Here is a 13,959-nt window from a genome sequence, read left to right as displayed (position 1 = left end):
AGTGGAAGACGGTGAAGACAACGGAGAGAGAGCGGGGAAAGAAACGGGATTACTCTGAAAGCGAGATACACGGCGATATCGGGTTGGTAGGCTACTACTCGCTCTCTTTTTTCTCTCCTCTCGTCAGCTCCAAACTCACTCGTCCACCTCGTTAACTCAGGTGACAGAATAACAAGTCTCAGTAGATCCGTGTGCGCTGCTGCCAGGGTGTTTTTAAACTTAGCGGGTTTGATTCCTGTCGGACGTCACACTGGAGTGTGTAAAAGCAAAAATGAATAGGCTAAATAAATAAGAACCGAGTAGAACTGTGTAGACAGCCGTGTCACGCTAGTAGGAAAGGATTAGTAGGAGCCCCAGGAGGGGTTCACGTGCACCCCCCTTATTTTTTTTTCTAGTCTGGATTTTTTGCATCCTTGGAACCTCTAAAATAGAGATTTGGGTGATCCCCGGAACAAAACCTGTCCAAAATGTGTTTTTTGCAATGTTTTAGTACCCCTATGATACCTGTGGAATTGTTGCCAGGAATGCCAGTCAGACTGTCTTTCAAAGACTGTAGCACGCTCAAATTTCGAGCGAGCCCAAAGATAGAGATATCAATGTATTCGGGACAACCTCAGGTTTCCAGTGTGACCAAGTTTGTTAAGCTACCTTGTCAGAAAGGGAGCTAAAAACCTAATGATTTAAAGTCAGATGAAAATTTTGTGAGGGAAAAACAGCCATCTACATGTTTTCAAATGGTCCCTTGACCTGTCACCTAGATGTATGTGAATGGAAATGGGTTATATGGGTACCCACAGGCCTCCCCTATCCAGACATACCTAATTTGTGTGAATCTAATGCAGTTTTGGGGGAGAACCATGCAGTAATTTGCATGCAGTAGCCTACAAATATGTCATTTTCGCCTATATACAAAATGGTGTATTTGACTATTTCTGCACACTGGGGGTTCATAAACAGTCACAGAATTGCATGAATTGGGTATGACTGGATAGCTGAGATGCTTGTGCATCCAATCAGCCTATTCAATTGTGATTTTAGTCCATTAAGTAGTGTATTGGCACAAATGGTGCTTATTGCTTATCATGAGCAATAAAGTCGATAAGAACAAGTTGGGATTACATGTTAAACAACAACCCTAGGCAAGTGTGGGAAGGCCTAAAATACATATTATCAGGGCAACATGGCTGGGTCTGTAAGGTCATTTTAACAGAGGAGCTAAACCACTTCTTTACCCGCTTTGAGAAACCCAAAGCATCCCAGCTGCCCATAGTTTCCTCTGAGCATATCCACGGACACACTCTCCCTCAAAGAACATGAGGTTCACAAGTGTGTTTAAGTCAGTGAATCAGAAGACAGCTGCTGATCCTGACGGAGTTCCTGGCAAAGTATTATAAGTGTGTGCTGATCAGCTGTCTACTGTATTTACAAAAATATTCAACCTCTCACTGACATAAGCCACTGTCCCTCACTGCCTGAAATCAGCCACCATAATCCCTGTTCCCAAATCCACCACCATCAGCGGCCTCATTGACTTCAGACCCATCACCCTAACACCCGTGGTCACCAAGTGCTTTGAGAGGCTGGTCCTAAGGCACATCAAGGACCGCTTCCCATCAGTTTGCCAACAAGACAAGCAGGTCCACCGAGGACGCTACCTGGAACATCCTTGGACTTCTGTTACAAATACGAATACAAATTACTTTACAAATTAATTTGTCTGTGATTGACCATTCGCAGAAGAGTCTTCTGACAATTTGCAGAAGAGAAGACTCTTTGTAGCTACCTTCAGCCTGATGGCTTTCTTCGTCCTGCAGTGAAGACAGAGGAGCCGTCCACCACCACTGCTTTCCTGGTCCATCAAGGTGTCATGAAGAGGATGATCCAAGTTATTCAGAATGGCCTCCTCCATCTTCAGTGTGGAACTTCAGGGAAACGTCATTGAGGTCAGTGCCTCAGGATGTTTGGCCTGTATCCTAGCAACGACTGCATGGAAAACTTTGCATTGAACTTGAGCAGCAGCCGTTGGTGGGATGTACACAATTGTTATGATTTTGAAACAATCTACTTTCTGAGTCCAATATCTCCGGCTCATCACTCTTGATGGGCAGGGAGTTGACATTTCCCTTGATAATTGACGGCAGAAAGGACCCAGTTCATCTCCACTTCCAGGCCTTTAACCTTTACTCCACTAGCATGGCAACCACGAAAGCACATCTTCATCTCAGCTGGAATAAGGTGGCATCTTCCACACTTACTCAATTTTCAGGGAAAGTTAGGATGCTTTTTGACTACAGCTCGGCATTCAATACCATCATACCAGACAAGCTGGTCACACTAAACCTCCCTCCTACCACCTGTGCTTGGATTAAGAATTTTCTTTCTAACCATCGACAGTCTGTTAAAGTTGGTGACAAGAGCTCTTCCATCCTGACTTTTGGAGGCACAAGACTGACCCCCCCCCCCCCCCTCTCCTGACCTTGCGGAAAGGGTTTCCACCTTTAAGTTTGTAGGGATCCATATCTCAGAGGATCTATCGTGGTCAGCTGACATAACTGTCCTTGTCCAGAAAGCCCAGCAACGTCTCCCCCTCCGAGGGTCTTGAGATGGAACAAACTGCAGGAAGACCTTCTCATCTCAATTGAGAGTTTGCTGGTGTATGCCATGCCATCTGTATGGTATGCTGGCTGCACTGTGACTGACAGGAAGAGACTGCAGAGAGTGATAAGGTCTGCAGAAGAAGTGATCAGCTGTCCACCTCCCGCCCTGGACTATATTGCTAGCTCTGTTGCCTCTCCAGAGCTACAGCAATTCTCAGTGATCACTTCCATCCAAACCATCACCTGTTCAGCATGCTGCCCTCTGGGAGCAGGTACAGGTCCATCAGGTCCAGGACAAATCATGAACAGTTCCTTCCCCTGAACAGTCATTACTCTAAACACACAGTAACTTAACACAATAATATCCTCAAGAGCTCATGTATGAAATGCAATAACTAATGGTATAGGAGGAAGAAAAATTGCAAACATAAACTACTGTAGGAACCAGGGACATGTCCCATACATAATTCCTCTTGCAGAGGAAGCTTGATTTTAGTATTCCTCTTTATCATCAAAAGTCTCTGCTTCAATGGTCTCATCTTGTTGTTCTTCCTCTTCTTCGCTATCTGCCTCCTGTGTGAATATGTCAACCAGAGATGGAGGCATTATCGGTCCAGCAGTCAAAGGTAGCTGCCCGCTTGTAACCTGCAACTCTATGGTTGCAGCGGTCAATGTGGGTGGAGAGACAGCACTGTGGTGGATGGCGACAGCATTGTGATGGTGGGAGGTGTCTAAGGTCCACTTCAGACTTAGCTGAGAGGGACTCATCCTCTCTGACCATCTTGTGTATCATCTTCACATGCACTGCATTAACTTTCTTTTGGAGTGGCAGGTTACAAACAGGCAGCTACGCCCATCTCTGAGCGGCCTAAATGACCTACATCTGGTAAATAATATTATATTGTTAACTGTGTTTGCTTTTTTATGTATAACAAGAACATATATTACAAAATGATTTTCACCAGGGATGAGAGAAGAATGAAGATGGAGTACTGTGGAGTACTATGGAGTACTGTGGAGTAGTGTGGACTGCTAGACCCATAATGCCTCCATCTCTGGTTGACATACTCACACAGGAGGCAGATAGTGAAGAAGAGGAAGAAGAGCAAGATGAGACCATTGAAGCAAAAATTTATGATGATGAAGAGAACTACTGAAATCAAGCTTCATCTAGAGGAATTCTATAGGGGACATGTCCCTGGTTCCTACAGTAGTAGTTTGCAATATTTCTTGCTCCTATGACCATAAGTTATTGCATTTCATACATAGTTACTAAATGGCTACATTTGGTGAAATTACTGTTTAGCACACGTGAATAAATCCTCCAATGTTCATTTCAAAGAGTGATTGAATTATTGCTCATGATAAGCAATAAGCACCATTTGTGCCAATGCACTACTTAATGGACTAAAATCACAATTGAATAGGCTGATTGGATGCACAAGCATCTCAGCTATCCAGTCATGCCCAATTCATGCAATTCTGTGACTGTTTATGAACCCCCAGTGTGCAGAAATAGTCAAATACACCATTTTGTATATAGGCGAAAATGACATATTAGTAGGCTACTGCATGCAAATTACTGCATGGTTCTCCCCCAAAACTGCATTAGATTCACACAAATTAGGTATGTCTGGATAGGGGAGGCCTGTGGGTACCCATATAACCCATTTCCATTCACATACATCTAGGTGACAGGTCAAGGGACCATTTGAAAACATGTAGATGGCTGTTTTTCCCTCACAAAATTTTCATCTGACTTTAAATCATTAGGTTTTTAGCTCCCTTTCTGACAAGGTAGCTTAACAAACTTGGTCACACTGGAAACCTGAGGTTGTCCCGAATACATTGATATCTCTATCTTTGGGCTCGCTCGAAATTTGAGCGTGCTACAGTCTTTGAAAGACAGTCTGACTGGCATTCCTGGCAACAATTCCACAGGTATCATAGGGGTACTAAAACATTGCAAAAAACACATTTTGGACAGGTTTTGTTCCGGGGATCACCCAAATCTCTATTTTAGAGGTTCCAAGGATGCAAAAAATCCAGACTAGAAAAAAAAATAAGGGGGGTGCACGTGAACCCCTCCTGGGGCTCCTACTAGATGTAATGATCGGAATAAGTGTTTACATGGACCTCGTTCGGAATAACGATCGGTATAAACCACCCCTCTCGATCCGAACAGAATTTCTTTCGGATCAAGCCGAATCCGATCAGAATCTTCCAATTGACGTGTTTACATGACACATTTTTATTCGGATCAGCCCTTTATTCCGAATATTTGTGTCCATGTAAACGCACCTAGTGTCCCTACCTGAACATCCACATGTTAAAGGACAAGTGACATCTTTTACAACCTGGACCTTATTTCTGGCATAAAATAAGGTTGTTTACTCACCCATGTAACTTTGGTGTCATTAGGAGTCCTTTGGACAATATTTAGGTTAATTCGAGAGTTGCTTATATCCATATTGTGGGATGATCGGGGCCCAGAAAGTGCTGCCTCTAAATAACACATTATCTGCCGCGAAACTTGTTCTGTTATCGTCATCTGGGGTCTGTAGAAATCTGACAAATATTCAGCCAGGTTGCATAAAACTGCAAAACTTTTCTGTATTCATGTTCCATCTACCTAAAATATTTAACATCAGTTGTGTTGTTGTTTCAGGATCCAGCAGCAGAGACCAGACTCTCCTGAACCCAGCTGTCTGTCTTTAAAGAGCGACCAGTCAAATGACCAGTACATTAACTTTAAAGGAGGACGTGGATCAGCTGATCAGATGTAAGCTGTAACTGACAGTCAGACTCAGGTTATTGTAGAAATGAACCAGTTTGTACGACGTGTTGTTGGACCAGGTCTGAAATCAAAGTGTCTCTGTCTGTGGTGAACGTCCTCAGGGGACATATAAAGTCCATCTTGTATTATCTCCCTGTACTGATGTTCACTTGACACTGATTCCTCCACAGAGTGGACCAGGAGAGCTCAGAGGTTCCCAGTGGTCAGTCTGCCCAGCAGCATCAAACACACCTGGACTCCATGTTTATGGTGGGTACATGTCCAACAGCTGCTGTTACATCTGTTGTGTTCACCATCATCTCCATGCTGCACTTTGACACCAGTGGATTGTCAGTCTGTCAGGTTTTAGTTTGATGCTGTCACTCATAGAGTTTCTGTTCCAGCTGCTGGAGGAGAACATGGTCACTTTTGTGAAGAACGAGCTGAAGAAGATCCACAAGCTTCTGAGTCCAGATTACCCAGAATGCTCAGGGAGTCAGAGGGAGGATGAAGAGGTGGTGGACAGTGAGGATGAAGAGCAGAGGAGCATCAGAGAGGCGTTAGTGAAGATCACAGTGAAGCTCCTGAGGAGCAGGAAGCAGGAGGAGCTGGCTGAGCGTCTGCAGAGGAGTAAGAGGATTTCTGTAAAGATTCAACATGATGGACACATGAGACGTTCAATGACATCAACACATGGAGGGAAACATGTTCATATAGTTGTTATTTAGAGGAATTATCATGTTATATTTTCTTATTGGTCTGATTTCCTGTGTTTTCATTCAGGACATTTTGCTCCAGTTTGTCAACATAAACTCAAATCTGACCTGAAGAAGAAGTTCCAGTGTGTGTTTGAGGGGATCTCTAAAGCAGGAAACCAAACCCTTCTGAACCAGATCTACACAGAGCTCTACATCACTGAGGGAGGGGCTGGAGGGGTCAATGATGAACATGAGGTCAGACAGATTGAAACAGCTTCAAGGAGACCAGGCAGACCAGAAACAACCATCAGACAAGAAGACATCTTTAAAGCCTCACCAGGAAGAGACCGACCAATCAGAACAGTGATGACAAAGGGAGTGGCTGGCATTGGGAAAACACTCTTAACACAGAAGTTCACTCTGGACTGGGCTGAAGACAAAACCAACCAGGACATACACTTCACATTTCCCTTCACCTTCAGAGAGCTGAATGTGCTGAAAGAGAAAAAGTTCAGCTTGGTGGAGCTTGTTCATCACTTCTTCACTGAAGCCAAAGAAGCAGGAATCTGCAGCTTTGATCAGTTCCAGGTCGTCTTCATCTTTGACGGTCTGGACGAGTGTCGACTTCCTCTGGACTTCCACAACACTGAGATCCTGACTGATGTGACAGAGTCCACCTCAGTCCACGTGCTGCTGACAAACCTCATCAGGGGGAAACTGCTTCCCTCTGCTCGCCTCTGGATAACCACACGACCTGCAGCAGCCAATCAGATCCCTCCTGAGTGTGTTAACATGGTGACAGATGTCAGAGGGTTCACTGACCCACAGAAGGAGGAGTACTTCAGGAAGAGGTTCAGAGCTGAGGAGCAGGCCAGAGAGATCATCTCCCACATCAAGACATCACGAAGCCTCCACATCATGTGCCACATCCCAGTCTTCTGCTGGATCACTGCTACAGTTCTGGAGGAGCTGTTGAAGACCAGAGAGGGAGGAGAGCTGCCCAAGACCCTGACTGAGATGTACATCCACTTCCTGGTGGTTTATCTAAAACTGAAGAAGGTCAAGTATGATGGAGGAGCTGAGACAGATCCACACTGGAGTCCAGAGAGCAGGAAGATGATTGAGTCTCTGGGAAAACTGGCTTTTGAGCAGCTGCAGAAAGGAAACCTGATCTTCTATGAATCAGACCTGACAGAGTGTGGCATCGATATCAGAGCAGCCTCAGTGTACTCAGGAGTGTTCACACAGATCTTTAAAGAGGAGAGAGGCCTGTACCAGGACAAGGTGTTCTGCTTCGTCCATCTGAGTGTTCAGGAGTTTCTGGCTGCTCTTCATGTCCATCTGACCTTCATCAACTCTGGACTCAACCTGATGTCACAACAACAAACAACATCCCTGTGGTCTCAAGTGTTTAAAGACACATTTACACCTTTCTACCAGAGCGCTGTGGACGAGGCCTTACAGAGTCCAAATGGACACCTGGACTTGTTCCTCCGCTTCCTCCTGGGTCTTTCACTGAAGACCAATCAGACTCTCCTACAAGGTCTGATGACTCAGACAGGAAGTGACTCCCGGTCCAATCAGAAAACAGTCCAGTACATCAAGAAGAAGATTGAAGAGACTCCCTCTGCAGAAAAAAGCATCAACCTGTTCCACTGTCTGAATGAACTGAATGATCGTTCTCTAGTGGAGCAGATCCAACAGTCCCTGAGATCAGGACGTCTCTCCACAGATAAACTGTCTCCTGCTCAGTGGTCGGCTCTGGGCTTCATCTTACTGTCATCAGGAGAAGATCTGGTTGAGTTTGACCTGAAGAAATACTCTGCTTCAGAGGAGGCTCTTCTGAGGCTGCTTCCAGTGGTCAAAACCTCTAACAAAGCTCTGTAAGTGTAGAGATAGTTGGATTTATTCATCAAAAACACTTCTGTCTTTTAAACAGGACAGAAAATAAATCCCTTTCTTCTTTAATTCCTCATGATCATCTCTTCAGACTGAGCGGCTGTAACCTCTCAGAGAGAAGCTGTGAAGCTCTGTCCTCAGTCCTCAGCTCCCAGTCCTCTAGTCTGAGACACCTGGACCTGGGTAACAACAACCTGCAGGACTCAGGAGTGAAGTTGCTGTCTGGTGGACTGAAGAGTTCACACTGTAGACTGGAGACTCTCAGGTGAGGATCCATCAAGCTGTTTATCTGATGACACTTGAACACACCTCCAGGTGTTGACAGTGGTTTCCTGTGTGTTGTTGTGTGTGTTCAGTCTGTCAGGATGTCTGGTCACAGAGGAAGGCTGTGCTTCTCTGGCCTCAGCTCTGAGCTCCAACCCCTCCCATCTGAGAGAGCTGGACCTGAGCTACAATCATCCAGGAGCCTCAGGAGTGAAGCTGCTGTCTGCTGGACTGGAGGATCCAGACTGGAGACTGGACTCTCTCAGGTATGGAGAGGCTGCTGCAGCCACACACACTGTCTGATAGAGGAGGAGGAGCTGGAACGTTTTCTATGGCCCTGTTCACATCTGGTATTAACATCTGTCTCAGGTGATTGATGCATTAATAACATCAGATCTGATCACTCAGACCATATCCAGAGGTGGTGTAGGCCACAGTGAAGCTCCGCCCACTCCACTGACGTCCTCTGTCTCAGTCTGACTCGTCCCAACCATAGACTGTAAAAAGAATGGACGTAGCACCCGTGACGTCACCCATTGGTTTGGGGGAGTCTGTTTTGTGCCGCTACTACGGGGGTTTGAGCCGCGCCATGTTGGATTCTACTTGCCATATTTGGAGCGGTGCGGCGGTTGGCCGGCCGAGGGCCCGCCCACTGGCCTCGAAGCAGCGCTCTCCGGACCTGTCACTCAACGGTTCTGCGCCCTAATTGGCCAGAACTTTAAACCTAATAATAGTAAATAGAGTTTTTTAAAAATTCACCCCCCTCAGAGTGTGTGCGGGGGTAGAAACTATCGGTTGAGACCAAAAAAATAAAATGTACGAGGCTGTAAATATGTTTTTTTAAGCTGTAAAATCGGCTATTTTAACATGGGGCTCAATTGGAGTTGCTCCCTTCTGGAGCCAGCCCCCAGGGACAGCCGAGGGGATTGCAGCTTTTTGAACGCGGAAGTGAGCTTCACTTCTCAGACCAACAACTGCCCCCTTGGTCCCAACCCAGTTTATACTGAAGCCAAAATCTCTGAGTGTTTCAAACATGAGCTGTGCAGCGCCGGTCAAACATCGACCCATCTGTAGCTGCTCGGTTTTCCACACACACAGGTCTGTCTCTAGCGCTGTATGTAGCCTATGGATGTGTGTCTTGTGTGCAGACGCAACTGACAAATATTTATAGACGGACAAACTTAATCATCATTTATTTTATTTTGAAAATTGACCGGATTCTCTCGGCTTTTCTGTGCCCGACTTCCTGTCTGGTACGCGCTCGTTCTATCCAGCTTAACGGCGCTCGTATTTTTTTTCATTCAGCGCACTCAGCTGTTGTTTCAAGCCGCTCTTCTCTCGTATTGTCACATGATCAGCGACTAGTCGACGTCAAGCTCAAAACGTCATTGTGGAGCAGTAAAGTCGACTAGTCGATTAGTCGACTAGTCTGTACAACCCCTAGTGGCGGCCTTAGACATCTGGGGGCCCATTTCAATATTTCATATGAGGCCCTACCCTGTTAAACATAAAATGATTTGCCAGCTATGTGCCCATGTGTCGCTGATGCTTTAAACCCTGAAAGGACGCAGTAAACGCACTATCCATGCATCCCAGGTACGCACAGTGTTAAAATCACTATCAGGGAAAGAAACCAGGACTTAGCAGAAAAATTGAGGACTGAAGTTGGTTTTCATCAAAAAGCAAAATTTTCAGACATGAATAGGAATCTTAACACAATGAAAAACTACAGGCTTTAACAATATTCTGAATTTAAATTGGCAACAAAAGTAATGAGAGCAAAGTGCTCCGCATTATTTCAGCACCACGACCACGGACAAGCAAAGGACGAGACATGCGGACAGACAGACGTCTACAGGTGCTGATCCTGCCGGTGCTGCGGTGCTGGAGCAGCAGACAGACAGCTGTCTCCTCCTTTATTAAAATCTGTAAATAAGCTGCGAATAATATCACATTTTAGTTGTGCTCTCTCTGTGTTTTACTTCTCTGTTAAGTTAGGACGTACTCATAGATCGCCTGTTTGGAGGCATTTTAACCCAAGAAAAAAAAGAAAAGAGGAGGGAAGTGATTGAAAGACATCAATCATCAGGTTACGCAACTGGGCGCACGTCAGGAGGAAAGCAGGAAAACAAAAGGACATCAGAAACGCTAAGAGAAAAGGAATAATAGCCTACTGGGAGAAGGAAAACAAGGGTCTATTGATAGTTTGCGGACCGTTTTCAAAGGTAAGCCTACGTTGTTATTGATATTTCCTGCCGTATTATTAACTCGTTGAGTGCCAACCACATAATTTCTCATTTTTCGTTCCCATGAGTTGAGTGCCAAAAACGAGATTTTACGTTTTTTGCTTTTTTTAAAATTATGAAAATAGACACTTTTTACACACCTGATGTGTAAATTTGGGGACTCTACGACGAGCAGAACTGAAATAGATGACGATCAAAAACTCATGACAGCTCATGATCTGGAAGTTTTTATCATAACTCAGCTTTTGCAAACGGAGTTCTGCATGTGGATGCAGCAGCTGCTCTGCTCTCACCCGCGAGGCTGCAGCAGCTCGGAGCCGAACAGGAAGCTCTCAGCCGACAGTCCCGCCCGGTCTTCATCTGGAGCAACACCGTGTCCTCCCCAAGGTCCTCCCGTGGTAAAATCTGATGGTCTCTGGGCCAAAGCAGACAGGCATCACCGACCCGTACCACAGCAGGTCAGGAACACCGGCCCGACCTGCTGTGGCCGAGAGAGCATCACGTTCCGCGGCGAGAGGCTGTGCCACGGCACGGTGCGTCTGTGTTATTGTTGTTTAGTGGCGCCCCCGATGGTGGTTTTGTGTATAGAACAACCATTGTTGTATATATTTATCTTATACGAGCCCTTTGATCCAGAAATGCGAGTGTCAGAAGAGCGACAGAAACAAACAGAGCAGCTTTCATAAAAAAAAAGCAGGGATTTTGGTGAAACCCAGCCATGTTTAGCTTGAGTTTTCTCAGGAATGGAGGCACGTAGAAACAAACGGTTTGTGGCCAGTATGTGTTGGTGGCAATAATATAGAATACACTATGGCTCTACAAAAATCGTCAAAAATGGTCTAAATTGCCGGTACACTTGACTAAAACTTTGGAAAGGAGCGTGGAACTCAATGAGTAAATTAGGAGCGATTAGTACCGTCGCGGTGTGGCAAGATGCAGTGGTTGTAGAGCAGATCAGGGGTCGAGTGTGTGACCGCACGGTGGACAGAGCTGTTTGAGTGTGTGGTGGATGTAGGCCTGTGTGTGTGTGTATGTTAAGGTGAAACCTAGGTGATGAATTATTGTACTGTCTTTTACTTGGTGGCTGGCAGCTGGGGGCCCCCCTGGTGGCTGGGGCCCATTTCAGTTGAAACGGTTGAAACATAGGTAAGGCCGCCTATGCTCTCACTCTCTCGCGTGCGCGATCAGAGTCTTTACCCAGGTCCACGTAAAGGTGAAGGCGTGGCTTCAGAGAGAAGTCTGAGGAAAGGGGCTGGGACTTTTGTCTTTGTATTTTCAAAATGTGGCCAGATAGAACCGTTTTTCCAGAGTCTCCAACCCTCTCTGTCTGGTCAGATATTGATGATCAATAATCAGCTCAGTCTCTCTGAGATCCTGATCTTGTCCTGATGAGATCTGTTGTTGTGTTGAGGAGACAGTAAATCACAAGTGTGACATCCAGATGTCATCACTGTCCAGAGGCCTGGAGCTGTCAATCAGAAGAGAGTGAGTGTAGTGAACAGTTTAATAATCAGTGCTGAATGTGTGTGTGATCAAACAGCTGTTTTCAGACTGTGTGTGTGCTGCTCAAACACGTCTGACTCCAGATCAGATGAAGCCACAAAGTGTCTCCTTAATGAAAGTCTCCAGCAGCTGGAGCTTCACTTCCTGTCTGAGTCCATGTGCTCTGAGCTGAGCCTGGTTCTCTCTGCTCTACAGTTTCTCTGCTTCCTCTGGACTCTGACTTCAAGTCCAGTAAAAATGTGTGGACAGGTTTGATGGAGCTCAGGACTGGTCCTGAGGACGGCTGCTTTGTTCCACATGATGTGACTGATCTCAGTGAGTCAGTGTGTTGCAGCTGATCTGTGTGAAGAGCAGAGAAGAACAGAGTCATTGATTATGAGATCCTGATCCGTCCTGTCACTGTGATCAGATGGTTTCTATTAGAGCTCCTTCATCCACTCACTGCTGCTGTGGCTCCTGTGGAAACCTGCTCACAGCCTCATTCTTCAGCTTCCTGGGGAGTTTTCTTCAAACAAACACAAGTTGTGTTCACACTCAGTGTTTCTCACTAAACTCACTGTTTCACTGAGCTCTAACAAACATGTTGAGTGTGTTTCCTTCCTCATCAAACACTGAAACCATCCACTGTTCACAGCTGCACTCTTCTTCTTCTTCTTCTTCTTCTTCTTCTTCTTCTTCTTCTTCTTCTTCTTCACCTGTTGTGTCTTCATTGTATTTGCTGTGATGTGTGTTTGTGCAGCTTGAGAGTCAGAGAGTGAAAGTGTGTGTCTGACACTGAAGTGACATCACATGGAGAAAACACATGATGAAGTGTTTCCTCCTCGTCTCCTCCTGCTCTGTATCATCACTAGATAAAGACTCCAGCTCCTTCTTCTCTGTGCTCAGTGTTCATCCATACATACCAGCCTCCATGTGAACACAGTGATAAAACAGTGTGTGTGTGAGAGCCATGTAATGTCCATGTGTGCATGCTGACAGAGAACGTGCTGCTCTGACCCCCCTCCTCCTTTCAGGGTGCAGCCTGCTGGAGTCACATTCGTTCTGAGGAAGTGTAAGTGTGTTTTCACTTTGAGCAGCACATTCAACCATCTTCACACTGTCACATCACTGACGTCATGAGTCTTCATCAAACTGTCAATAACTGATCACATGATCAATAACTGCAGCTGTGTCTTGTTCTCTCCATCAGATTCCTGTAGACTCACAATCGACACAAACACAGTGAACACAAAGATCAAACTGTCTGACAACAACAGGAAGGCGACACGTGTGGAGGAGCATCAGTCATATCCTGATCATCCAGACAGATTTGACTGGTGGCCTCAGCTGCTGTGTTCAACTGGTCTGACTGGTCGCTGCTACTGGGAGGTCGAGTGGAGAGGAGATGTTTATATATCAGTGAGTTACAGAGGAATCAGCAGGAAAGGAGGCAGTGATGACTGTTTGTTTGGACTGAACGATCAGTCCTGGAGTCTGATCTGCTCTGATGGTCGTTACTACGTCAGGCACAATGGCAGACGGACAGACATCTCCTCCTCCTCCTCCTCCACCTCCTCCTCCTCCTCCTCCTCCTCTGTCTCTAACAGAGTAGCAGTGTATGTGGACTGTCCTGCTGGCTCTCTGTCCTTCTACAGAGTCTCCTCTGACTCACTGATCCACCTCTACACCTTCAACACCACCTTCACTCAACCTCTGTATCCTGGGTTTAGTCTCTGGTCCAGGTCTGGTTCCTCAGTGACTCTGTGTTGAGTGAATCAGAGTCTCCTCCTGTCACAGAAACCTTCTCACTGTTGAACAGACAGTTCAGTCTCTACATGTCTGTCTCTGTCTCTCACTCACGTTTTCACATTCATGGATTAAATCAGTTGATTTTTTAAACTCTTCTCAATGATTCTTGTAAACTTCTTCCTTTAAAGATGGAAGCGTTGATTATTACAGGACAAAAACCATGGTGATTTTTACTCAGCTGCTGATGA

General features: G+C 45.7%; 3 protein-coding genes across 3 annotated transcripts in view; 2 read left to right on the top strand and 1 right to left on the bottom strand.

Moving 5' to 3' along the window:
• The window catches only part of LOC146986414 (uncharacterized), a 154,323-nt gene that overhangs the window by 54,604 nt on the left and 85,760 nt on the right, over positions 1-13,959 (bottom strand). The window lies entirely within an intron of this gene.
• Positions 5,270-7,958, top strand: LOC146986422 (protein NLRC3-like). Its single transcript, XM_085780348.1, has 3 exons — positions 5,270-5,643; positions 5,778-6,003; positions 6,157-7,958. Exons 1-3 carry the CDS (start codon positions 5,635-5,637, stop codon positions 7,956-7,958), a joined length of 2,037 nt encoding a protein of 678 aa, XP_085636474.1. The 5' UTR covers positions 5,270-5,634.
• Positions 13,089-13,959, top strand: part of LOC146986421 (neoverrucotoxin subunit alpha-like) — a 1,089-nt gene continuing 218 nt past the window's right edge. Inside the window, exon 1 of the mRNA XM_085780228.1 lies at positions 13,089-13,959. This exon is cut by the window's right edge and continues 218 nt beyond it. Within this exon, the coding sequence (XP_085636354.1) occupies positions 13,133-13,732 (600 nt within the window). The 5' untranslated portion in view covers positions 13,089-13,132 and the 3' untranslated portion in view covers positions 13,733-13,959.

This window comes from Trachurus japonicus, chromosome 6 (genome assembly GCF_045865225.1).
Source record: "Trachurus japonicus isolate A0001 chromosome 6, Traja_1.0".
Taxonomy (NCBI): Eukaryota; Metazoa; Chordata; class Actinopteri; order Carangiformes; family Carangidae; genus Trachurus; species Trachurus japonicus.
The sequence above is the reverse complement of the archived record's forward strand: the minus strand, read 5'-3'. Positions and strand labels throughout refer to the sequence as shown.